General features: G+C 41.7%; 1 protein-coding gene across 18 annotated transcripts in view; it reads left to right on the forward strand.

The window, feature by feature from the left end:
- NCOA2 (nuclear receptor coactivator 2) overlaps positions 1-22,902 on the forward strand; it is a 234,538-nt gene that overhangs the window by 164,134 nt on the left and 47,502 nt on the right. For all 18 annotated transcript variants that reach the window (XM_072951834.1, XM_072951833.1, XM_072951828.1 and 15 more), the window contains 3 exons: positions 14,137-14,240; positions 18,238-18,415; positions 20,868-21,056. In XM_072951834.1, coding sequence (XP_072807935.1) covers positions 14,137-14,240; positions 18,238-18,415; positions 20,868-21,056 — 471 coding nt within the window. The remainder of the gene's footprint in view (positions 1-14,136; positions 14,241-18,237; positions 18,416-20,867; positions 21,057-22,902) is intronic.

Below are 22,902 nucleotides of genomic sequence, written 5' to 3' on the forward strand. Positions count from 1 at the left end.
CCTCTCTCCTTAAATTCTGTTGAAAGAGACAAATACCACTAAATAGTTGCTCTCAGGTTACATGAAGAACTAGTGTGGCTCATCAGTATTTCAGAGGAAATATTCTACATGGGGTTGCTGAGAAATGGGGGTGAGGCCATCTGTGCCTTTGGAAGAGTGAGGGCGGGAGTGGATCTGCGTTACCTGGTTGAGCAGGTGGACAGCCGAGTGTTCGGTCCCTACTTAGTGGCTTCAAGGAAACAGCAGTTTATCTTTGATAACCGTCTTCTCAATACAGCAGTTACTCAGAATTGTAAGAATATACTCCCTGCCCGTCCATCGCTGATAGGGCACAGTGAAGCTATTTTTATATATATTTATTTTTAAAAATACAGATTTTGAACACTTGAGTTTTTTCCACGTGGACTCTCAGGGTAAGGACAGTGGGAGGTAGTCATCACGAGCCTGAAAGATGAGAGATCCGGTGTCAGGATCTGTAAAGAGCCGATGTTGGCTCTTCTTGAGCCGAGTCCTGGTGCTCTGATTCTCAGTTCTTTTTTTTTTTTTTCTATTAGTTCTACCCCTTAGCTCCCTTCCCAGGGTGTCCTCCCCAGAACTGTCCTGACTCTTACAACCACTTCACTCCTCCTCAATTTTGCTCTTTCATAACATGGTCACTTTGAATATTCGTCTCCTAACTTTGACTTTCCTTCTTGTGTGAGTAGTTGATTCCTCCGATTGCCCTGTGCGCCTTCTCTTCTGCATAGTGATCTGAGGAGCCCCTTAGGTCCCTTCTGTGTCCTCTGCTGAATCCTCCTCTTTGGAATTGCAGTTTTAGGCCTGAGCTCCTGCTCTTCGCATTAGGATAAGTGAGAGAGAAGGTCTGGACATGCATGTGTTTTAGCTTCACTCCTAACTCGGTGACTCATACTTTTCTTAGAAAGGACAGACACGTAACCCATTTTACAGACTCCTTTGTAGCCAAGTGATTGTAGGCTTTTCTCTTTTAAGTTCAGCAGTGGGGTTTCTTGGAAAATTTTACAAACTATTTTTATTCCTGTGGAGTATGCCCTCAGCCTGAATTTTTGAGACCTGTAAGTCTAATTTCCTTGGCAATTGGGTTTAATCCTGAGAGGATAATATAAAAGATCATTAACCTTCACATTTTTCGTTTCCACAATTCCTTTGAGCTGCTACACTTCAGAGAACTAATTAGGCCCTGTTAGCATCCTGAGGTGTATGCATTGTTCCGGGTGTGTTGATGGAAGTTTATTTTGAGTTAAGTAATCAGCTCTTGCCATGTTCACTCTGAAAGCATTTAGTGAAATCTTAGATCACTCGAGCCCCTCTTCATTCAGCATCTGGATCAATGCCTTTTCCTGAACTTTACTCTCCAAGTAAGCGGAGTCTTCCAGCTACCTAATTTAAATACCTCCTAATATTTACAAATCTATAGATTTCATTTTTCTTTTATTGCATAAAATCATAACACTCTGAAGAGCCTACTCACCCCCGTCAGCACTTGGCTTCACCAGTGTGTGTTACACACACAGGATGGCAGGGCTTGTCTTTTTTATCCTGGAATCCTCACCATCTAATACCATGCTTATGTTCCCTTTAAAAACGTGAAATATTACTTTTTTGAAAACAAATTTATAAATAAAAATTAGGAAGTGAAATCCCTTAGACCATCTGCGTGCTTGGCGTTGATCCTGTACAGCCGCCCAGACCACCTGAGGGCGCTTTCCATTGCTTCCTCCAGCGTGCGGCTCGGTTCACCCCGCTTGGGCTGAGTGTCTGCGTGGGTCATTGTGGACCTGACAGAGATGATGGGGATGCACAGGTGAAAAATCCAACCCCTGGCACAGGGACTTGACAGTCTTGAGGGAATTCTGGTGGGGGGGGGGGGGCTCCAGATCAAATCAGGTGATTTCCATATGGTGTAGTGAGAGCGTGTCTGTGTTACGGAGGAACAGGCGGTAAAAAAAGTTGGCTGCCCAAGATTTCCCGGAAGAAATGACACCAGGGACCAAGAGGGCCCCAGTCTTATCCAGGAAGGTGGTGGTACCCAAGAGCCCAGCAGGGCCACCTCAGCCTGGCCTGCTTCTTTGGAGACGCCCCCATCAAAGTGGATTTTCCTGTGTCGTTGATCCCCTACCCGGGTTAGTCGAGAAAGATGCCAGACAGGTGTTTCCCATTTAGGAGACAAATGCTGTTGGCCAAAAAAAAAAAACAAAAAAAAAACAGCATTGTTTTAATATTTTAAAAAGAAAGAAATTTACATTCAGTTCTCACATTTTATTCCAATAAGAGCTATAATTTATGTTTTTGGTGTTACCATAAATAACTGAAGAGATTTTATTACTGTTAATACTGACATTGATTTTTTAAAAATTTAAATTTATTGGTAGGAAAACCATAGAAATGATACTAAATTTAATTCATTAACAGCAATGTCTCAAGGTAACTTGAGTAAAATATCCTCTTACAAGTTTCTGATTCAATTTCTGTTTTATCACTAAGGGATATAATTTCCTTTCAGTAGAAACTTGTCTATTTCTATTTCTTTTCATTTGACTTAGCCTTATGAAGTCTGTCCATTCCATTTTTCAAACATGAATGATTTCACATTTTTCTTTGTTATACTGTTATTCATATTGAATTATTTAAAGTAGGTTTCATTTGTAATTTGTAAACAGGTTTATTGGATTCTTGTCTTTGTGAGGCTGCTTGTAATTAGAAAAGCAGAATAATAATATCACTTAGCGCCTTTCTTCTGCGGTGTTCAGAGTGCTTCACATGCATTATCCCATTAAGCCTCATAACACCCCTGTGAGGCAGGGGCATTTTGCAGGCGATTATGGATTGCTTTGCTGAATCAGCACAGCCTCACAGCATTATGATAAGCTTGGAAAAGATTGAGGTCATGTACTAACTTGCTCTCAGGAAACCCCACACACAGCCAAATATTTTCCTTGGCAATACAGAGCTAACAACTGCCACTGTTCTGGTCTCTGGAAAGCCCATTGGCCATTGGTGCAATTAAAAAATGTTTTGAAAAAGCAAAGCCAAGACAGCGTATTGCCTCTGCCAGTTCAGAGGCAGGTGAGTTATACATGGCAAGAGTACAGCATCGTCTTCTGTTTCAGCTTGATGTCTACAGAAGGAAGGCTACCTCTGCTCTTGCGGTTCCTCTCAAAACTGGACCTGCCTAGCCGGCACACGTGTCATCGTCAGCCACTTCATCTGCCTCGTCTATAAGCCATCACCCGGCAGGCAGGATTTCCAGAAACAGGTTTCTTGAATTCAAACTATTCATCGAGGTTGACGCCAAACCTGTTTCAAAATGCCATTGGGTAGAACTCTTCTGAAGTCTTGATGACAGCACAACACTAAATCATCCAGCTTAAGTAGGATAATTAAAATTGAAAATAGGAAGAATACATTTTATGAAGATTTTATTTCATTACTTGAAGGGTTGTAGAATGGTGAGGAAACATCTCTTAAGGCTAATATATGTAAAGCAAAACTGTAATTTTAAGCTAATTTAAACCCATTAATTTGATAGGGAGTAACTTAATTACTATTATGTCTTTTTCATATTTATAATTAGATAGTTAATTTTGATGTATGCCATGGCCTGTATGGATGATCATAATTAACCTCCTGAGGATTTTGTTTTTAATCCATGAAGTAGCTGTGGCACTCACTGTGTGTATATCTTCCAGTTGTGGATTAAACTTTTCCATGATCCTTACTGGAGAATGAAATTGTCAGACTTTAAAGAAGATAATTGTTAAAAAATTTCTTGCAAGTGGATTTGACTGCTTAAATAGTCTTTGTATTTGAAAGCACATGACATGTAAAATCCAAGAGGATTCCTAAATTACTGGTGGTCTCATGAAATTTTTTCCTTTAGCCTACAAAATTAGCTCAAGAATTCCAGGACCATACATAAAGAAAGGAGAGGATTTCATTGTAGAAAAGGTAGTCAGGAAACAATATTCAAGCCACAGTGGGGAAAAAAAAGAAAAGAAAAGGTAGTCAAGATACCAAATGTAGGGGTCTTTGTAAATGTTGGCCTTCGTTCCTTTCACTTTGACCTCATCATGCGGTTTGTGATCACCTCTGGTCCACACTGTTGCTGGGCTTTGAAACATACAGGGCCCGCAGTTTCTACAGCCCTCACTTGGCGCCTGCTGCCTGGTGAGGCAGTCAGTTTCTGCATGAAGCTGACCCTGGTCTTGCTCATTGCCTGCTGCTGTAAATAGTTGTGGAAGACTGGTTGATGGTTCACTGCCACTCCTGCTTAAATTGAAGAGATTTCATGGCATACGGTGTATAAAGGCTCACTTTAAAGACGTATTTATTCCTGTTGTCATGATGAAATACAGCAACTGCTGGGTAGATATTTGACAGGAACTCTCTAGAATGTCTTTTGAACTCAGGAAACTGTGATAATGACAGACTTCATATTCTAGAAAATTAGGAATGTCTGCATTGAGATTATTCCTCAAATTCCTTCTAGTCTTTTTCTTTTCACCTAATCTCTTCCTCTGAGTGCAGTGATCATTCTCCAAAGGTAGACAAAGTTTGGGTGCATGTATTGAAAACCCACAAATACAAATCAAATCATTCTCTTTGTTGTGGAGGTGAACGAACTTCTAAATATTCTACAGTGGCATATATTTGGCCTTCAAACCCAGTCAGATCCTTTATTTTATCAGGCTTTACTTCTTGTTTGTCTAGACAGTTGAACATGCCATCCTAAAGTGACAGCTCTTCCCTGTAAGAGGGCCCTGGTGATCTTTGTGCAGAAGGTGAGCCATTCATAACAGCCCCGGGCCCCGATGCACCACCTTGCCCATGTGGTCAGCACTGATCCCTGCACCGCCCTGCTGGAGCCCCAGTTCATTTTTGAGATTAGGTAGGGGGAAGGGGGTGCCCACTCTTTGATATGTAAAAATGTGAGTTCACAACAAAACTGTTTTAAGCATTTGAATAGAATGGTTTAAACTTCTGTTTCTGTATGATGTAAAGATTGTGCGTGGTGCAGTTTTGGAGAACGCAGTTAAGCTCTTCTCAGACCCCGGACGGTACACTTTTCACTCTGTCCTCTCTTCCTAAAGAAGCCCGAGGGGAATAAACCTGAGTTCCAACCTGAGTTGCCACAAGCAGGATTTCTCTGGAACAAGTGTATACATTTTTCGGGTTTGTGTTGTGTGTATTTAACTGTCAGGTAGCTTCATACATGGTTCCTAATTGGTTAAAGGGGAAAAATACTAAAACAAAATACGTTTTAAACCAGACAAACATGAACACACAGACGAGGACTAAGGAAGACAACCAGGAAAGGGGGCTTCAGGGGCCCCGCACGTGTCCGACGTTGCCCGTAGGGAGTGTGCAGCCTGCCGGAAGTGGGCTTGACTGGACCCCGTCTTAGCAGTTGCTGTGCTTCCACACAGGAGTCCCTCAGTTTTTGTTTATGTCTTAGTAACTAACCTGCCGAGTTGCTCCAGACAGAACCTCATTTTTTAAAGATTTTTCACTCACCCGTAGGAGATTTTGGTGGTTGCTAGTGGTAAGATTTTTCTGGAGCCTGCCTCTGGCGACAGCCCGCGTGCCCCGTGACCCCGGGAGTAGGTCCGGCCGGCCCTGGCCCTCTCTGGTCCCTGCGCACAGAGCGCTCTCACCTGGGATGCCCCACTCACCCTACAGTCACTTCCTTTGTTCTGGAGAATTCTGATTGCCTTGACTCCTTGCTAGTATGCCCTCGTCTCGGCCTGCCCTCCGCGGTCAGCCAGAGCCATGGTGCTACATGTACTTACGCAAAGTTATCAATGCTATGCTCTCGGTCCTTGGATGATACGATTTAACGTAATGTAATGTTTCAGGTCTCTAAATTGGATGATTCTATGTTCTATTATTAGCTTCTTGCATTAGGTGATTTAGATCAGGAACACCTGCTTTTTAAAAAGCCTGCTTGTGAGGTCCTCCCATAATGGCTCAGCAAAGGCCCAAGCGAGCAGACTGGCACTCGAGGCGGTAGGCAAAGCGAAACTGGGGGTTGTAGCCTCCCTGTGGGATTGTTGGAATCACAGCGGGGAAGGAGAGGCATGTCTGTGCAAGTGGCTGTACCAATCTCTTCACGAGACGCAGGCATCAGGCCCTGCATCTGTAGAGAAAAACTGGAAGGAAAAGATACCCAGATGGGCAAGAACACGAGGGGAGAAAAAGGCAGCAGGTCTAACACGCAGAACAGAATGTGGATCAGAAAGCAAGAGGCTTGTCAGTGAGAGGGGAGCACAGGGGACTCCTGGGCATGGAAGAATGGCCCCAGGGGACAGAGGAAGGTCAGGTCCTAGCCTGGTTTTCAGTCTTCTGAGGGACATCTCTCTGAACATGCACCACTCAGGTGAAGTGGAAGCTTGAGCTGAAGCCCCCCGTCAGCCCTGAAGGCAGTGAGGCCCCCTGGCAAAGTAGCAAAAAGGGATGATGGGAAGTAGGGGGACCAGCCCTCCTCTGTTTCCTTCGTCCCCGCCCCGCTCTTCCCTGTGCTTTTATTGGACATCTCTGTGGTGTAAGCTTCATGCTAGTCACTGGGTGTCCAAAGTTGAACAGGGCAGGAACCTTGCCCGCCCCTGTGAGGATTCCAGCCCCTCCTCCGGCCCACCCTCACTTTCTAGATGGCTCTCCCAGTTCAGGCAGCGACCCTCCTCTTGGAGGCCCACTCTGAGAAGAACAAGAGACCTGATGAAGCACTCTTCTTTCTGGGTCCCCAGGTAAATGAGTGATTTGTAGAAATCTACCTGGGTTGGTTTATTTTCTTAAGAACTATGAGTGGCTGGGAAAATCCCAGAGTCTGATTAAAAACAAAAAACAAAACTCCCTCCATGCCCAAACTACCTTTTCTAATGGAACAGGCTGTGACTTCCTAGGTGGTAATCTGGGTGAGTAGAGTGGGTCTGTTTTTGTTTTTCGTCATCTCTCACTAGTGGAAGGAGCATCAGTGACTTTTCTCCCCACCAAATGCTGTCCCCACTGGCCTGACCAGTGTGGGAATTTTCCCGATGCCCTGAGCACGTACCTTTCTCATTCCTTGTCTACTTCATACTTTGACTACAAAAGTCAGAGTCTTAGAATGGCCCTCCATTATGTTAAGTATGCAGTAAAACCCTTCAGAACAGATCCTTCTAAACAGGCATTTGTGATTTTTAGATTCTATATATCCTGAATTTCAGCTGCAGCTGTAAAACTCTTCAGTATGAACACAAACATTATTGAGCCCCGACTGTGTGCCAACCAGTGAGTAAAAAGACGTCTCCTGTAGCCAAGGGACAGATGTGAGTGTAAATCATCATCTCACAGTAAGAGGGGGAGAGAACTGTTCGAGGGGAGTTAGGCACAGGGTTTTGCAGGAGCAGAGGGAAGGGCTTCACAGTGATGGGTCTTTAAAGAGAACAGGTGGAAGGGCATCTGTGCAAATGGAACAGTCTGAGAAAAGACTTGAAATCTTCAACCAGGATGGTGCACTTGGGAAGCTAGACACAAAATATTGCTGGAGTGTCGGGTAGGACTGTTGGGAGGTGAGTTTTCCTGTGCTAAGAAACAGAATGATTTGCAGGTTAAAATGTTTATACTACTTAGACCAAAGTGTTTTAAAGGATTTTTAGAAACAACTTTTCCTATAATTTCCATATATTAACCTATTTATTAAAATATTACATACTCCTGTAGTGTAATTTTGCTGGCATTGTTTGATTTAACATATATAATTGAAAGAAATAGAGCATTTTCATAGTTTGGTCTTTGAGAGGCTGCCCTCAAATGTTCTCAGCACTGCATTTGAACTTTACCTCACGTCTTATTTCTTTCACACCTGTTGATTTTTTTCTACCCTCATGTAGTCTCATGTAGTCTCAGTCTCACCTTTCAGCCTCTAATAAACAAATCATGATGCCACATAACTCCTAACGCCTTAGCGAGCAGCACCCAGTGAAATAGAATTAACTCTAAATAAGCAGTTTTCATGTTTTATTTTGACTTCATCTCTTAATACTCCATTGCTGGAGAAGATTCAGGCAGAGACCCACCATGCTCACGCTGGAGAGGGAATGGACGCTGACCTGTGGCTGTAAGGACATGTGCTCGTTGCCTCTCGCTTGACTCACTTGCAGAATTCCTGAAGCCACTGACGATGTGGTTTACTGTGCATCTGCCTTTTTTTTTTTTTCCTCCTGTGACCTATCTTTAAGTCTAAGCTCCTGCACTGTAAACATATTTAGATTAGGTAAAAGAAAATTTTGGACAAATTGTTACATACTTTCATGGCTTACTATGCAAGATTATCCACTGTCAGTTTTACCTATCGATACATTCAGTATTGATAGTTCACGTGTGAAGTGGGGCACCACATAAAATGGTCCAGTGGTGATAGCAGATTCAGTGATAGTTCTTACAAACAAAAGCACTTTCTAGCCAGTTATGCCCAGAATCTTTTCTGGTTTGTTTTCTCTCTTGATAAGTGTAGTCCATTCATTTTAAAAGTAGAGCCTACATATTTCAAACTTGTGGGGCCCATCCCATGTAGGTAGTCATGCCTCACCACTCATGAGAACGAAACTAAGCACGTTGCTGTCTCTGCCGCAGAGAGCGAGGGGGCTTTGCTGGATGGAGTGGCCTTGAGATGGGTTCATTTTGCAGTCTCTTGGTGCTGAAGGGAACCATGATGTGTGTTCGTTCGCTAAGCTCAATGTCAGAGGCAGGCGACTGGGAGCTGAGGTTCCTCCCAGTACTAAAGAAAGTGCAGCTGCGCGTTTTTAATATGCACGGCAGGAGATTTCAGCAGCCTGATGATATATAGTGCATTAATGTGGAGAAGATAAACACATTTGGGAGAGCACAGGAAGGGCCTTGTGTTTTTATGTTAGCAGAATGCTTCCTAATGAATAAGAATGTGCTGCTGGCTTCACAGAGCCAGATGGCAGCTTTTCTAATTTTAGTTGGGTGCAGATGCATAATTCTCTGGTTTTACCTTCTAGAACCTTTGAGATGCCACATAACTTCTCCTGTAATATTTTATCTATAGTGCTTGGCCAGAAACCGCCTGTCACTGTTTCAATGACTTCTTTGCTCTGCGTGGGTCCCAGGGCTGCTAGGTTTGACGGGCACTTCACCTGAAATCATCCAGCTCCTAAATGCAGGAAAAGATGGAAATTGTGGATGTATTCCCACTAGAGTCTTAAAAATTTGTTGTGGAGGTGATTAGACTTGTGTTTGATGTCAGTCTCCTGAAAAATTGATAGGTATCTGGGTGAGTGATTTTACTCATTTTGGAGCAGTGGAATTAATTATAAAACCTGCATGAAGTATGAGGTTCCATTTTAGTCAAAGATGCTAATACTTTAAATAATACTACTTTAGTAAAAGCAACCATCCTCATGCTTGACAATCATGAAAGCAACTTGAACCTCTTACTTGTTCTGTGCCAGGGAGATCTAACTGTGGGCAGTGTTAACATTTTTTTGTATGTGGATGTAAATACCCTATGGATTATCTTCCCACTGACGTATTCTTACAGAGTGAATAACTGATACTTGTTTAATTCTTTTTTAAGATAAACTAATTTCCACAAGTTTTCCATGGCGTCTTCAGAGGGTTTTAAAAAAGGAGAAAAGAAAGAGTATAAACTTCTCTAATAATGGCCGCATCACACTGGCCCTCTAATGGGCAGACGTTAAACAGCATTTTGGTTTCTAAGTCATTGGTGGTTGCCTCTGCTGCTGTTGGCATTGGCACAAGGATGTGGCTGTCCCCTGCGCTGTGACTGCAGCCCTGTGAGGAGGTACGACTCTGTCCGCATTCTGTGGGAAGGCCCTTTGAGGTCATGTTTGTTAGTTCAGTTGCCCAATGAACAAATAGATAAGACCTTCTAATATTATAAGATTCACTCAGTTACCAAAAATCAATAAATGCTGTTTTTTAATAACACATAAATTTCTTTTAAAAAAATCACTTTATACTTTAAAAATAGCTAAGAATACTGTTTTAAAGAATAAATCAATTTTTGCAAGAATTGCGGTTCCTGATTTGCTTCTGTTCTCACCAGGAAACTTAAATTGTACTTTTCCTTCGTATTTTTAAATCACTTAAATATCTACAGCTCATACGCTTCCCTGTTCACCTTTCCTTTTGTTCTGAGAGGAAAATGCAAAGAATAAACTCTTACCAAGAAAAGTGTATGGAATATTGTATTAACGACTCTCCCCGGTTTGTGTTGTGACTCATCTTAACGCAGTCCCTGAAGAGATGGGGTTTTGTTCTTCGCCTTGAAACTGGAAATCTAATTAATTGGTATTGGATTTCTAGAGTACAGGCAAACGGAGGAGGGAACCGGATGGACTGCTCCGGGAGCAGCCACCCGGGAGGGAAGGGACACGAGGCGGGAGAGGACAGAGGCATCCTTCGACAGTGTTCGAATCAGAGCTTTGCATTTGTGAAGCTGTGCTATTAAAAAGGTCACAGCTATTTTATGGTATTTTTGTCCTTTGGGGAGTGAGGAAGAAAAGGATAGAATTCTTTTCATTGTTATTCTCTTAGGTCTTAGTCTATCTAAAAAGAATCACTTTGATAGTTGAAGTGCAGCAGGAAGAAATGGAAGTTGGGGCATGGAGGAGAAATCTTGGAGGCTCTGAAAATTAAATTTTATCTTCTTTTTTTGTTCGATTTAAGAGTTCCATCTGTAATAAAGAGATTGCATACGGTTTTGATCGTTTGAAACTCAAGGATGATCTTTCTACTGTTGAGTTTACTGAAGGATATTTTTGTAACAGAATATATTTTTATGGTTAATGGATGCAAAATATAGAAAAGTAAATATAATTTGTGACCGCTGAGAAAACTGCCTAATTTAAAAATATTAAATAGTGTGTTTTAGTATGGTAATGCTGGTCTTACAGAAGTATAAATATGTCTAAGGATTTAAGCTTATTTATATCGGGGACATAAAAATAGCGTTCTTACTACTAAAATGCTCCATCAGGATACCAGTATATGTTCAGTTAACTTAAGAGTATGTCCCAAAGGAGTCCTTTTTTTCCCTCCTATTTAATTTCAAAGCCCGAATGAACATGGTACAGAGGTAGTGGTTACTTCATGAAAAGTACACAAATAACATAAATTCATGGCCAGTTTCATTTAGATTCCAGTTACATTGGCAAAGCCATGTTTCTGGATATTTTCTATCACTTCATATTATAGACTTTTTAATATTGAGAAATAGTCAAAGCACACATCTAATACAGAATTGATTAACAGATGGCAGATTAGCGGGAAGATGCATATATCCAAACATTCAGTGAGGACAGGAGTGAGCGGCCCTCAGTTCAGCCCTTTGTCTCTTATTCATTTACCCTGTGAGTAGTGAAAATTTCCCATTCTCGTAATACATGTGTGAATAGTATTGTGTAAATATTGAACATTTTAAAAGTTCTCCTGTAAATAACCAATGGCTTCATCTGGAATTTTCTTTCCCAGCACGTGTTCCACTAATACGATTTCAGATTGACCTTGGGAAACTTTTTGTTGTTTTCATTTTTAATCAGGGATCCCTAGAATTCTAGCTTAGACAAACTTTTTGCCATTGTTCCTTAACACTGGTTTCATCATAGGCCAGGGTGAGATGTCCTTGGAGGCAGACGCCACACACCCGCTGCTTTTGCCATCTGCTTGTGGTCCTGCAGGGTCCAGCGCAGCTGCAGTGGACCTGAACTATTTTCAGCTACATCCAGCCATTTTTATCTCTTCTTTGAACGTAAAGTCAGTTCCCTGCAGTTCAGCCCTAAGCTGTTCTCACTTGGCTCACCTGTAAGTGTCGTGCCCCACCCCCGGGTAGGCGTCATCTCTCAGGGGATGAAGATCGTCACTCCACCTGCCCTGGAAGCATGAGGGAGACCATAGCAATGCGCCGAGACGCTTGGATGCTGTTACTGGTCGATTTCCTCATTCTAGCCCCTCATCCCGTGACTTCTTGTTAGCTGCCACTTTTCTTCTTTTAAAGGCTTACCAGTTGAATGTTATATAAAGAGAAAAAAATAAAGTGTTTCATTATTGCGATTAATTTTCCAGGACGAAAATTATTTTTATCCAGGCTTTCCAGTAGAGCCCAAACACGTTTTATCCACTCCAAGTGATCTCTTCCATTAAATTTTAGGCCCTCACCCTAAATTATATCTGATCTGTAGATTCCTAAAAATGAAAGGAACTGCTGTACAGATACAATCTCTTTCTACGTATTTTCTGATGAAAGTCGAAAATACAGTGAGCATGTTGCCAGAATATTTAGAATACCCCAACCTGAAAATTTATCAGTGTTTTTCAACCTGCATGAATGAGTTTTCCAAGTTTGAATTTTTTTAATTCCACAAAATATGAGTGAATTTAGAAGCTTTTGGGTCTTCAGAATGATGGTCAGATCTTCATATTTCAATATGTATATTAATTGTTTTTAAAAGACTTGGAAAATAAAAATATAATAAGACATAAGGATACAATGTACAACTCAAGGAATATGACCAATATTTTATAATAAGTTTCAGTGGAGTACAATCTATAAAAACATGGAAACACTATGTTGTACACCTGAAACTGATATATTATAAATCAACTATACTTCAGTTTTTCTAAAAAAGGACTCAGAAATGGATTGCCCCAAACATTGTTATTTTGTATTTATTTTGCCCTAAAATGAGGCAATAATACAGATACCACAAAAAACAATAATGTAATTGAGAAAACAGATACTCTCTGCTTATAAGCTGTTTTTCGAACTCAGTAAGGAATAGCTAACAAAGACAGAAATGCTAGCAGTGAGTTACACGTTTGTAAACTATGGTGTAGTTTTTAAAGTGTGTTGTACATATCATCTCCCTGACTCCTGTTAATGCTTCGTGATGCAGGAGGGCAGGTACTAAGGCCTTAAAAAGTTGACGTGATGTGCTCTGCCACATACGTCCCGAGTCCTACTTGAACTACACAGGTCCTTTTCCCTTTTCCTCTGAAGCTCTCTGTCGTGGAGCAGACCAGCATAATTCCTAACTATTGCCTAGGTTCTCCAGTACAAATTAAGCTTTACAAGTTTTTTAAGTACTGTATAAAATCTTACTCTCCCCCCCAATAAAAGCAGGATTCACTAAGGTCATGAAAGCAAGTTGATTCCAGTACTAAATTGATACACAGTTTCCTGTATTTGCATTTAATTACAACGATAACATGCAGTGTAAACAAGGGTGTAATTTATTCCAGTACAAGTAATTGGCACATTGTTTTTGTATTGTTTTCTAGCAAGTTGTTGGGGTGTATCTGTCATGCTTTAAACTTTTTGTGGTGTTCTTGATATAACCAGTTTACATAAATTTTGATGACTTGGCATCTGTTTCTTCCATGAGATTTTTCTACGATGGAATGTCTTCCAGGGCCTCGGGGTGAGCCTGGAAGTTGCCTCACACATTTCAGTCCAGGGGAGCAGATCACGCACGTCTGCACTAGACGAAAGGGCCACCGTTGGAGTTCTCACGGTGCTCAATAGGGTGCCACTTCTCCCTGCCTTAAATCGTTAAGCACCTGCAGTCAGACAGGGACCTCATCATTCTGGTTGCGTTAGACGTGCAAGTGACAAGAGGCCGGGCCGTCTGGGAGCCAGGGCAGCGGCTCCAGAGCGGCCCCAGCGGTCGGGACTCGTGTTTATCCTTCCTCAGACCTGCGCCAGTGCCTCTCTGCTTACAGCACCGAAGCCTGAATAGCAGGCCTTTCGTCTTCCCAGCTTGGGGAACCTCTGCAGCAGATTCATTGTGCCGAGCTGTGGAGCAGTTTTGCCGTCTAGGAAAAATACTTGTCAGGGACTGGCGTGAAACCACTGAACTCATTTTCTCAGCAGCCTGAAAGGGGCACCGAGCTGCAGGTTCTAGAGGTGGCAAGTGAACGTTCTGGCTCCTGTTGCCAGCACTTTCTCCGTTCAGTGGCGCCGGGGATGTTCTCCAACCCTTAGAGCCATATCTGATCCCACTAGAGATTTTTAAAATCATTACAATAAAAGTATTTCTGTGTCACTCTGTCCTGGAACTAGCACTGCCATTTAATTTACACTCATGTTTGTTGCAGAGAAAGCAGCAGCCGCCAACATAGACGAGGTGCAGAAATCAGACGTGTCATCCACTGGGCAGGGCGTCATCGACAAGGACGCGCTGGGCCCTATGATGCTTGAGGTAGCACATCCCCATTTTGGTTCTGTACTTTTTACACTGTTGATGACTTTCACAGTATTACATTTAATTTTCAGGTGAATATAATTTAAGGATAATCCACACTCGGTTTTCACTGTTAACGTTAAAGTACTGCTAACCTCTTGAGCTTCCTAATATGTATCCATCTTTTAGCTCCTGATTCCTGCTTATATACATTTCAGATTAAAATTGTAGAATTAAGTTAACTAGAATATAAATTTGAAAGGCTTTAACTGCCAGGTGAGCATTCCTTTTAGAAAACCATGTTCCCAAGTCCTATTAAATTCTGTGGTATAATATATTATGGTTTGAAATATTCCTAGAATTCTTAGATTTTTGTATATGCATGTACATGAGCCTATATATACAGGTTAAAATTGGAAGACCAAAGGAGATTTACACTTTTTATTTATGCTACTTCAAACTAGGTTATTTATTTCATTAAGATGAAAATTGAAGTAACAGGCAGAACTTTCAAGATAAGCACCTCCAGTGTAATGGTTGGACTTAACTGCCCATTCTTTATTACCTTTCGGAAGTTTTATGACCAGACTACTGTCTGGAATTTGTGAAGTCCCACTTTCTTATTTTGTTAACCAGTACTGTATTAAACACCAAGTCCTTTGCTGTACCTATTCCAAAATTAAAATTCAAGATGTAGGCTGTGGTAAGATGAGGGAAAAAATGTCAGTGAATATTTAACAAGAAGAGGAGCCCTGAGACGTAAATTATGTCGGTCCTCAGGATAATTTACTCTGCTGATGACATGATGAGATTGCGAATCGCTGCCTGGCCAGAGGCTCTGCAGCACCATCACTGCAGCGGCGCTTGACTTGCAGCAGCCACACGTGGAGGAGGAACTGGGATTTTTAAAGCAGAGATAACCAGTAATTGCCCCCTTTTTATCAGCTGCTGCATAAGATGATTTTTATTTTTAGAAAATCTAATTCTGTGAAAATCTGCCGTATCATTGGAGGGGTGTGGGGGGCACAGAAAAAAATTTAAAGATTGTCTGACCCAGTCTTTATATTTAGAAATGACAAAATTCATTCCTTGAGGCTGACCCTGCTGGCCCTCTAGAATCACTAGCTTGAAAACATCCAACTATAATTTTCAGGGAAAAAGCGAAAACACACTTAACTTGAATTCCCAGAGTCCACAAGGCAGTGGACGGCCAGAGAGTGTTAGTTCTGTCTGGCTGGTTCTCAGAAGCCGATAAGAAAACTCTTAACTAGATGGACTATTGAGAGATGAAAGAACCTGTAAAATTTTTTTTGAATTATAATCAAAATTAGTTTGAAAGTGATGGTAATCTCATTTATTAAAACAAGGAAATTTCCACATACCTCTGTTTATTCCTTACATCAGGGGAAACTAAAGTAGGGTGAAAACTCTTGGGACGATTTTTGAGGCTCCTAGAAAGAAATGCTTGGAGTAACCACAGGGCTATGACTTAAGCTTTTTGAGAGCAAGTTCACTAATTGCAGAAATCAGATTGCTAGATATCCAGATTGCTAGATATCAGTGGACCTTGTCTCATAACATCAAATCAGCATTTTTACTGTTTCAAAATAGTCTTCTGAGAATTCAGAACATTGAGCAAATACCTGTGTAGCAGGACTTTAGTGCTAAATATGTGAGAGATAAAGTTTTGAATCTGGAGACTGAAGATATGAATTTAAATCTTTATCCCTGTTTACATGTAATAATTTAGACAGAGAAACCTCGTTCTGGTTGAGCTGTTCTCGGCATAGATGCACACTCATGCTTACATCATAGCATAGTGGTTGCTAGGCAACCAAACCAAATGTCAGCTTTTTTCATCAGCATATCATAGTGAGCTTTAAAAAAACAAAGAGTTTTATAAGATGAAATAATTCCATTTTTCAGTTGTATTTTGCCACAGTCAGGCTTTGTACATGGTACAAGGCAGTAGGAAGCTACATGTACTTTCAAAAGTGAACAATAGGTAATACAATTATGAAAATCACTGTTGAAAGTGTATTTAAAGCAGTGAGTTTAAAAGGACACTTGGTCCATAGCTAATCAACTGACTGACTTCCTGTCCCCACCCTCACAGACCACACCCCTTCAGGCACACCTTTATACAAGGTTTCCAACAGTCAATGCCAACCTTTTTGGAAGGATATTTACGTATAGTGTTAGTTTACCCCTTTTATTGTTTATACCATTTGGAAAACCTGGCTGAACATTTAAGAAAAACTTAAAACCAAGTGGTAAGATATGTGTGTGTGTGTGTGTATTTTAAGAGCTTTCTTTTGGGGCCTTATGGTCAGTTCTAATTTGAGAGAACACTTTTGTGATGAAAATAGAATTAAAGATGGAATATACTCAAAGCTCCCAAAATAGGAGCCTGTTAAATAATAACTTAAGGAAAAAACAAACTAGAGGAAAAATAAACACGTTATGCCCCATTCATACTCATCATTCAGTGTGTACACATAGCATTTGTGTCCACAGTAGTAGTAAATACAAAGCATGAAGAACCTGTGACATCACCTGGGTGGACCACGTGGCCCTGGCCCACGGTATGCCTGATCCATGTCCAGACTCTTCTAGTCCTGATCACTCACCTGACCCACAAAACAGTACTGACAAGTCCACGTCAGAAAGGGAAAGGAGAACTAAGAGAAACTCCCTGAGCTCCCAGCCAAGGTGACCATGCTAGGAAGAGGGGCTGGGGAAGCAACTGGAGGAGAGCACTGGGCTGCACAGAAATTGACAGCACGGGCTTTGGAGTCAGGTCCACCTGGATTTGCATCCCACCTCTACCACTGACTGGTTAGTTGCAAGAGCTTGGGCAAATCAGTTAACCTCTCTGAGTCTCAATTTTTCCATCCTCTATAAATAAGAAAAGATAAACCATTCCTATAAAAAAGAAAGAAAGCGAGAGGGATGGAGGTGGGGGAGAGACAGGGAGGGAGGGAGGGAGGAAGGAAGGAAGGAAGGAAAAAGAAAGAAAGAAAAGGGAAGAAAATGTAAACCATTTCTTTCAGAGTTATAAATATTAAAATGACACTGTGTGTTTGAAACTCAGTAAACGTGTCAATATCCATTATTCTTCTCTTTATTTCCTGAAATGATCCTAGATCTTTCATGTTTCGTAATATACTTTGGAATGACAGCAAAGTGAGGTGATGCACCTATCACAGGAAAAATGCTACACTGTCTAGGTGATTTAGGAACCTGCATCTTAACAACCCACAGAACAAGGAATACGGACAGGCACAGTTAGTTAACTTTCTAGTTCTCACTGTTAAAAAGCTAAACCTCAGGTCCCACTCTAGTCCCTAGACAGTGCTGGCCGTATCTCAACATGAGGTCCCCAGGAAGAGTACTAGTTTGTCACATGAGAGATGCACTTCCCAGACCCCTTCCCCATTTACACCAAACACTAGAGGATTATTGTTTCTTACAAGGTCTGAGACCACCTTGGATTCTTTTCATTTAAACCTTGGCAGCTTTAAAGGCAGTAAAATTTTCTGATTTTTTTTTTCTTGGCATTTATCCTTAAACTGAGGGAAAATTATCAGTGACCTTGCTCCCATTGTATTACATGAGGAACTATACAAAATAATTACTCTGTATTGGATCAGATGCATAAAAGTTGTTCTTGGCCCTATGGAGTACATTAATCTCATTTGGCGACTGCAGAGAGAGGCCTACATACTTTTACTTGGCAATAATTATCCCCTGATAAATTAACAGAGTGAATGTTTGTCATTAGTTGTGACAAAAAGCCCTGATGTAGGCTCTCTCCCACTTAACCAAGATGGAATAATTTCACCAAGAGGAAATGTGTTAATTGTATCTGGATGCTGGGAGAAGCGGGAGAGAGATGGCTTTTCTCTCCACATGTGAATTACATGTTTCCTTTAAAGGGATCATTCGCTTCTTAACAGTCGCGTGTGATTTTATGCTGCATCCTTTCTAACCCAGTTTGTGCCTCTTCCCTTAGGCCCTTGATGGGTTCTTCTTTGTAGTGAACCTGGAAGGCAACGTTGTGTTTGTTTCAGAGAATGTGACACAGTACCTAAGGTATAACCAGGAAGAGCTGATGAACAAAAGTGTATACAGCATCCTGCACGTTGGGGACCACACTGAGTTCGTCAAAAACCTGCTGCCAAAGTCTATAGGTAAATGACTGCCTTCTGGGTCCCTCTTCACCAGCCCACCCCAGCCCACCCCACCCCCATGCACACACTGTCTTGACTAGAGGGGATAAAACAGAACTGTATTATGTCAGTGGGGATGAGAGTAACGGAGTTGTTTTTTAGAGATGCTTGTGTTAAGTGTTTACCTTATAAGTCATGGAGAGAAGGACATCTGTTGACGTTGACCGTGAATGGATGATCTATTTGACCTTGTATTTAAAGTACGTGAAAATAATTCAGATGGAAAGTGCTCATACAACAACTGTTCCATGGGGCTCGTCTGATTGTCCAGTGCCCCCCCCCCCCGGCAGACCCTGTCCAGCCAGCCGACTCTGTTTTGTCCTTTTTCTCCATGGCCATGTAAGAAGGAGGTCAGGAGAAGCTTGAGATTCAACTTATTTTAAGTCCAACTTGTGAAAAGAGTACCATGTGGGTATATAAGACGTTCTAAAAATAAAACGCTGAGGAACAGGTGGCGTATAGAGGTCCAAATGCTCTCAGCCTGGGAGCCCTAAATGGGCTTTGCAGACTCTTGGGTGGCCCTACAAGTGGCATCACTGTGTGCTGCCTCCACCCCACCCTCCCTGCTTCCCCATCTTGATTCGGAGATGCCGTCCAAGTAGACGTGATCATGAGGGCCGTATTGGAAAGTGGGTGATTCACAGCGTGGGCTCACCTCAGTGGCTGCTCCGGAACAGTGCTGCTCCCACTTACTCAGTGGCTCTTTTTTTATATTCTCACTTAAACTGATGATGCTAAGAACATCTTCATGGGTAAAAAGAAGTGCATATTTTAGTACAGAATAAGGTCAAGTCCTGAGTTAGCAAGTATTTTTGTTCCTTTTCTGAAAACTGTCTCCACTAGCTGGTCGTATTGTTACCACAGCAAGTAGGAAAAGGCCCTTTCGGGTTCCATTATGGCTAACGTTTCTGGTGCAATGACCCACAGTAATAGAAAGTACGCGAATACTCGTGTGAGATTCTTTTATTATATTCTCCAGTAAATGAACAAGAAAATGGGATTTCTTATTTCAAGTAACTAGTATTTTTCAAATCTCTTCAGTAATTTTATGACTTCCTCAGAGGACCTGTGCCTATTAATTCACTATTATTAATTCACTTGTCTAAAGAGCTCTTGGCCTTACTTTATATTGTACTTTGAGCATAAAAGCTTTCAACTTACTTATTAACCTGAATTAATAAAACTTTTTTCTTTGATTACATAGTCTCCGTTATATGCATACGCTTTTAAGAATACTGGTGGTGAAATAAACGTCTCAGGTGTCTGGCTAAAGCTAGCAATGTTTCCTTCTGTCAAACAGTTTCTGGCAATTAACTTGGTATTTCCTTTTTCTCTCTAGGGTTTGTTTCCTTCTTTATTCCTCTGCAGCCTCCTGCCTGTGGCTTAACATTGTATCCACCTAGATGGCCTCTTAAGCATTTTCTAACTAGTGATTTTGGGATATGTTTATCTGTCTAATGATTGGCCCTCTTTTTGACTCCCTCTTTCCCTGTCCTACTGGTCCTAATATTTTTTAGATAAAACACAAGGAACAGTAAAGAAAATAATACCAAAATGAGAATTAGGATTTGTTCTGACTCCAGCTCTTCCAGTAGTTGGAATTTCTTTAGACATCAGTTTTCTCATCTGTAGATGAGGAAGGTGATCTGGTGACCTTTACACCCTTTAACTCTCAAAATCAGACATTCTTCGATTCCTCTCTTTGATTTGTCTGATGCATCACCCCCCCCAAAAAAAGATGTCTTTTTCTTTTATTATCTTTTTATTGAACTAGTATATACATTTCTAAGGATTGATAATAAAACAGAAGTAGGTTTCAGTTGAAAAGAAATAAATGACATTAACATGTATCCTCAAGGACATTCCAGTCTTACTGAGAAAATATACATGGAGCAAAGAGACTACAACAGGGTAATTCAGCAGCAGCCAATTTACAGAACAGACACTGAAGTTTCTGTAAAATTCAGATCTGTAAGAGGAGGCAGGAGTACGTTTGGATGGGAGGAGGGGCGGCAGCCTGACATTTTAGATCAGGTGGCAGGAGCAGAGAGATCCGTGTAGGACTGGGTACGGAAGGTGATGGGGGAGGCTTGTGCTGGGCAATGTGAAAGATCCGGTTGGATGGGTAAGATGTGGCTGGTTACTAATCAAGGCCTGAGCCCAAAGGGAAGGGGTCGGAGTGAAGGGTAAGAAATGTAAAAGACATTTGAAATTCCCAAGAATTTTCTCAAGTTGTTAAAGCACTGACCCAAGAAGTTTTTCCCTTTAGATTATGAAATTACTTAGAAAAGTACGAACACCATATAAAAGTAAAATAACCGTAGGTTTCCCACATCATTTGGAGAATTCGGCAGAAGCGAGTCTGATGCTAAGTTTCTTCACACCGTTGGGTTCATTTTTTTGCCTTGCTCAGTGAACGGGGGATCTTGGTCTGGCGAACCTCCCAGGCGGAACAGCCATACTTTCAATTGTCGGATGCTGGTAAAACCTTTACCTGATTCCGAAGAGGAAGGTCATGATAACCAGGAAGCACATCAGAAATACGAAACTATGCAGTGCTTTGCTGTCTCTCAACCAAAGTCCATCAAAGAAGAAGGAGAAGGTAGGGCAGCACCTCTGGGATGTTTTATGTCACGTATTCCTGTGCTGCTGCTTTCATGCTCAGTCATCTAAAATTGGAGGCCACACAAAGAAGAATTTAGAGGCAGTTTCTCTTTTCTACACGTTCAGTGTCTGATGCCTCAGCCACTGGCTGCATGTGGCTTTTGAGCATTTGAAATGTCCGAAATGCAACTGGGGGAGCACGTTTTCTCTTCCACGAAGTTGACATTAAATAGCCACACGTGGCTTAGTAGCCACGTGCTAGAGCAGCTCTGCTAGCGTGTGAACCTCTTGGGGATCCTAGGCTCCTCTGAACCTACTGCGAGCTTGGAAAATGCACCCAGCCCAAACATTTTTCATATACCTTCAAGGGAGTCATGAACTTCATGTGGTTTATCCGTGGGTGCTGGGCCCAGAGTACGATGTAGGAGAATGACACTTGAGAGGATAGAGATGCGTGGGGAGTAGGGAAAGGGCTCCAGGCTGTGAGCTCTCAGGCTCTTCCCCTTAAAGACATGCTGATGTAGTGTCCACCCCCTACGCCCTCTGAGCAGTCCATTCCACACCTCTGAGTGTCACTGCCTGTGACATGGGACAGGGCTGCCGAGCACATTCTGCATGCAGAGCACGAGGGGAAGAGCTAGGACCGTTGGTGAAAGGAAACATCATGAGCTTAATAATCAGACAGGCCGGCTCCTAATTCAGCCACTTACCAGCTCTGACCTCTCTGAACATCCGTTTGCTCTCTCAACCAGTGAAGTCAACACTGCCAGTATCACAGAGTAATAAGGCTTAAATGAATATGCCTGAACTGTGATTGGCACTCAGTACTAGATATTTAACCCTCTTTTAAAAAATATGGCAGTAGTTTTTAATTTAAATTTTATTGGAAAGAAATAGAGCTGTCACAGATGATACATAGTTTTCAAAATTAAATTTTTCCGTAGATACGAACTGTCAGGTGATTTTATTCTCCTGTACACAGCAGAGTAAGTGCTGCTGATTCACCGAAAATACTCTGCAGCCGAGCTCATTGATGATTCTGTGCCGTACATTTAACCATTTTTGTACATTTAAAATCTGATTCTGGATATTGATGCAGTATAGCGTAAGGGTGGAGTTTCTGAGCCATGGTGTGCTTGGGTTCAAGTCCCAGCTTCGCCAAAGTTTTGCGTGATGTTGGGCAAGTCGCTGAAACTTTGTGCTTTGGTTTTCTCCTCTGTTAAATGGAGATGATGCTAGTGCCTGCCTCACAGAGTTATTAAAAGGATTCAGTGAATTAGTAGCCTGTAAAGTAGCTAGAAAGATACCTGTCTCATTGTAAATGCTCCAAACCTTAGCTTTTATCATGTGGATGACGATTATATTTTTTTGTGTGTGGTACTATTACTGGATATATTTAAAGAAAAATTTCCCCCAAATTTAAAGGTGAATGATCATAAATCAGTGACATAGATATGAAGTGACTTTTTGTTTTTAATGGAGGTGCTGGGGATTGAACTCAGGATCTCGTGCATTTTGATAAGCACGCACTCTACCACTGAACTGTACCCACAGCCCCCGAAGAGACATTTGTTATCAACCTTTTTATCCAGCATTTCTGAAACTGAAAAGGCTTGCAGTATGCTCTGCATGTTACAAGATAAATAAAACACTTCCCTGTTCTCCAGAAGTGAACCCAGAACATTAAACAATTGAGGTGGGGGAAGCATCGGCTCTGCGAGGAGCCAGCCGGGGTCAAGACTCTGAACTTGGCACATGCTGCATTTTCTAGATTTGGTCTCCAAATCTGAGTCTAGACTCCACTTATCTTCTTTGTCTTACATTGCATGTCGCCATTGTAGGGG

The sequence above is a fragment of the Vicugna pacos genome, chromosome 29 (genome assembly GCF_048564905.1).
Source record: "Vicugna pacos chromosome 29, VicPac4, whole genome shotgun sequence".
Classification (NCBI taxonomy): Eukaryota; Metazoa; Chordata; class Mammalia; order Artiodactyla; family Camelidae; genus Vicugna; species Vicugna pacos.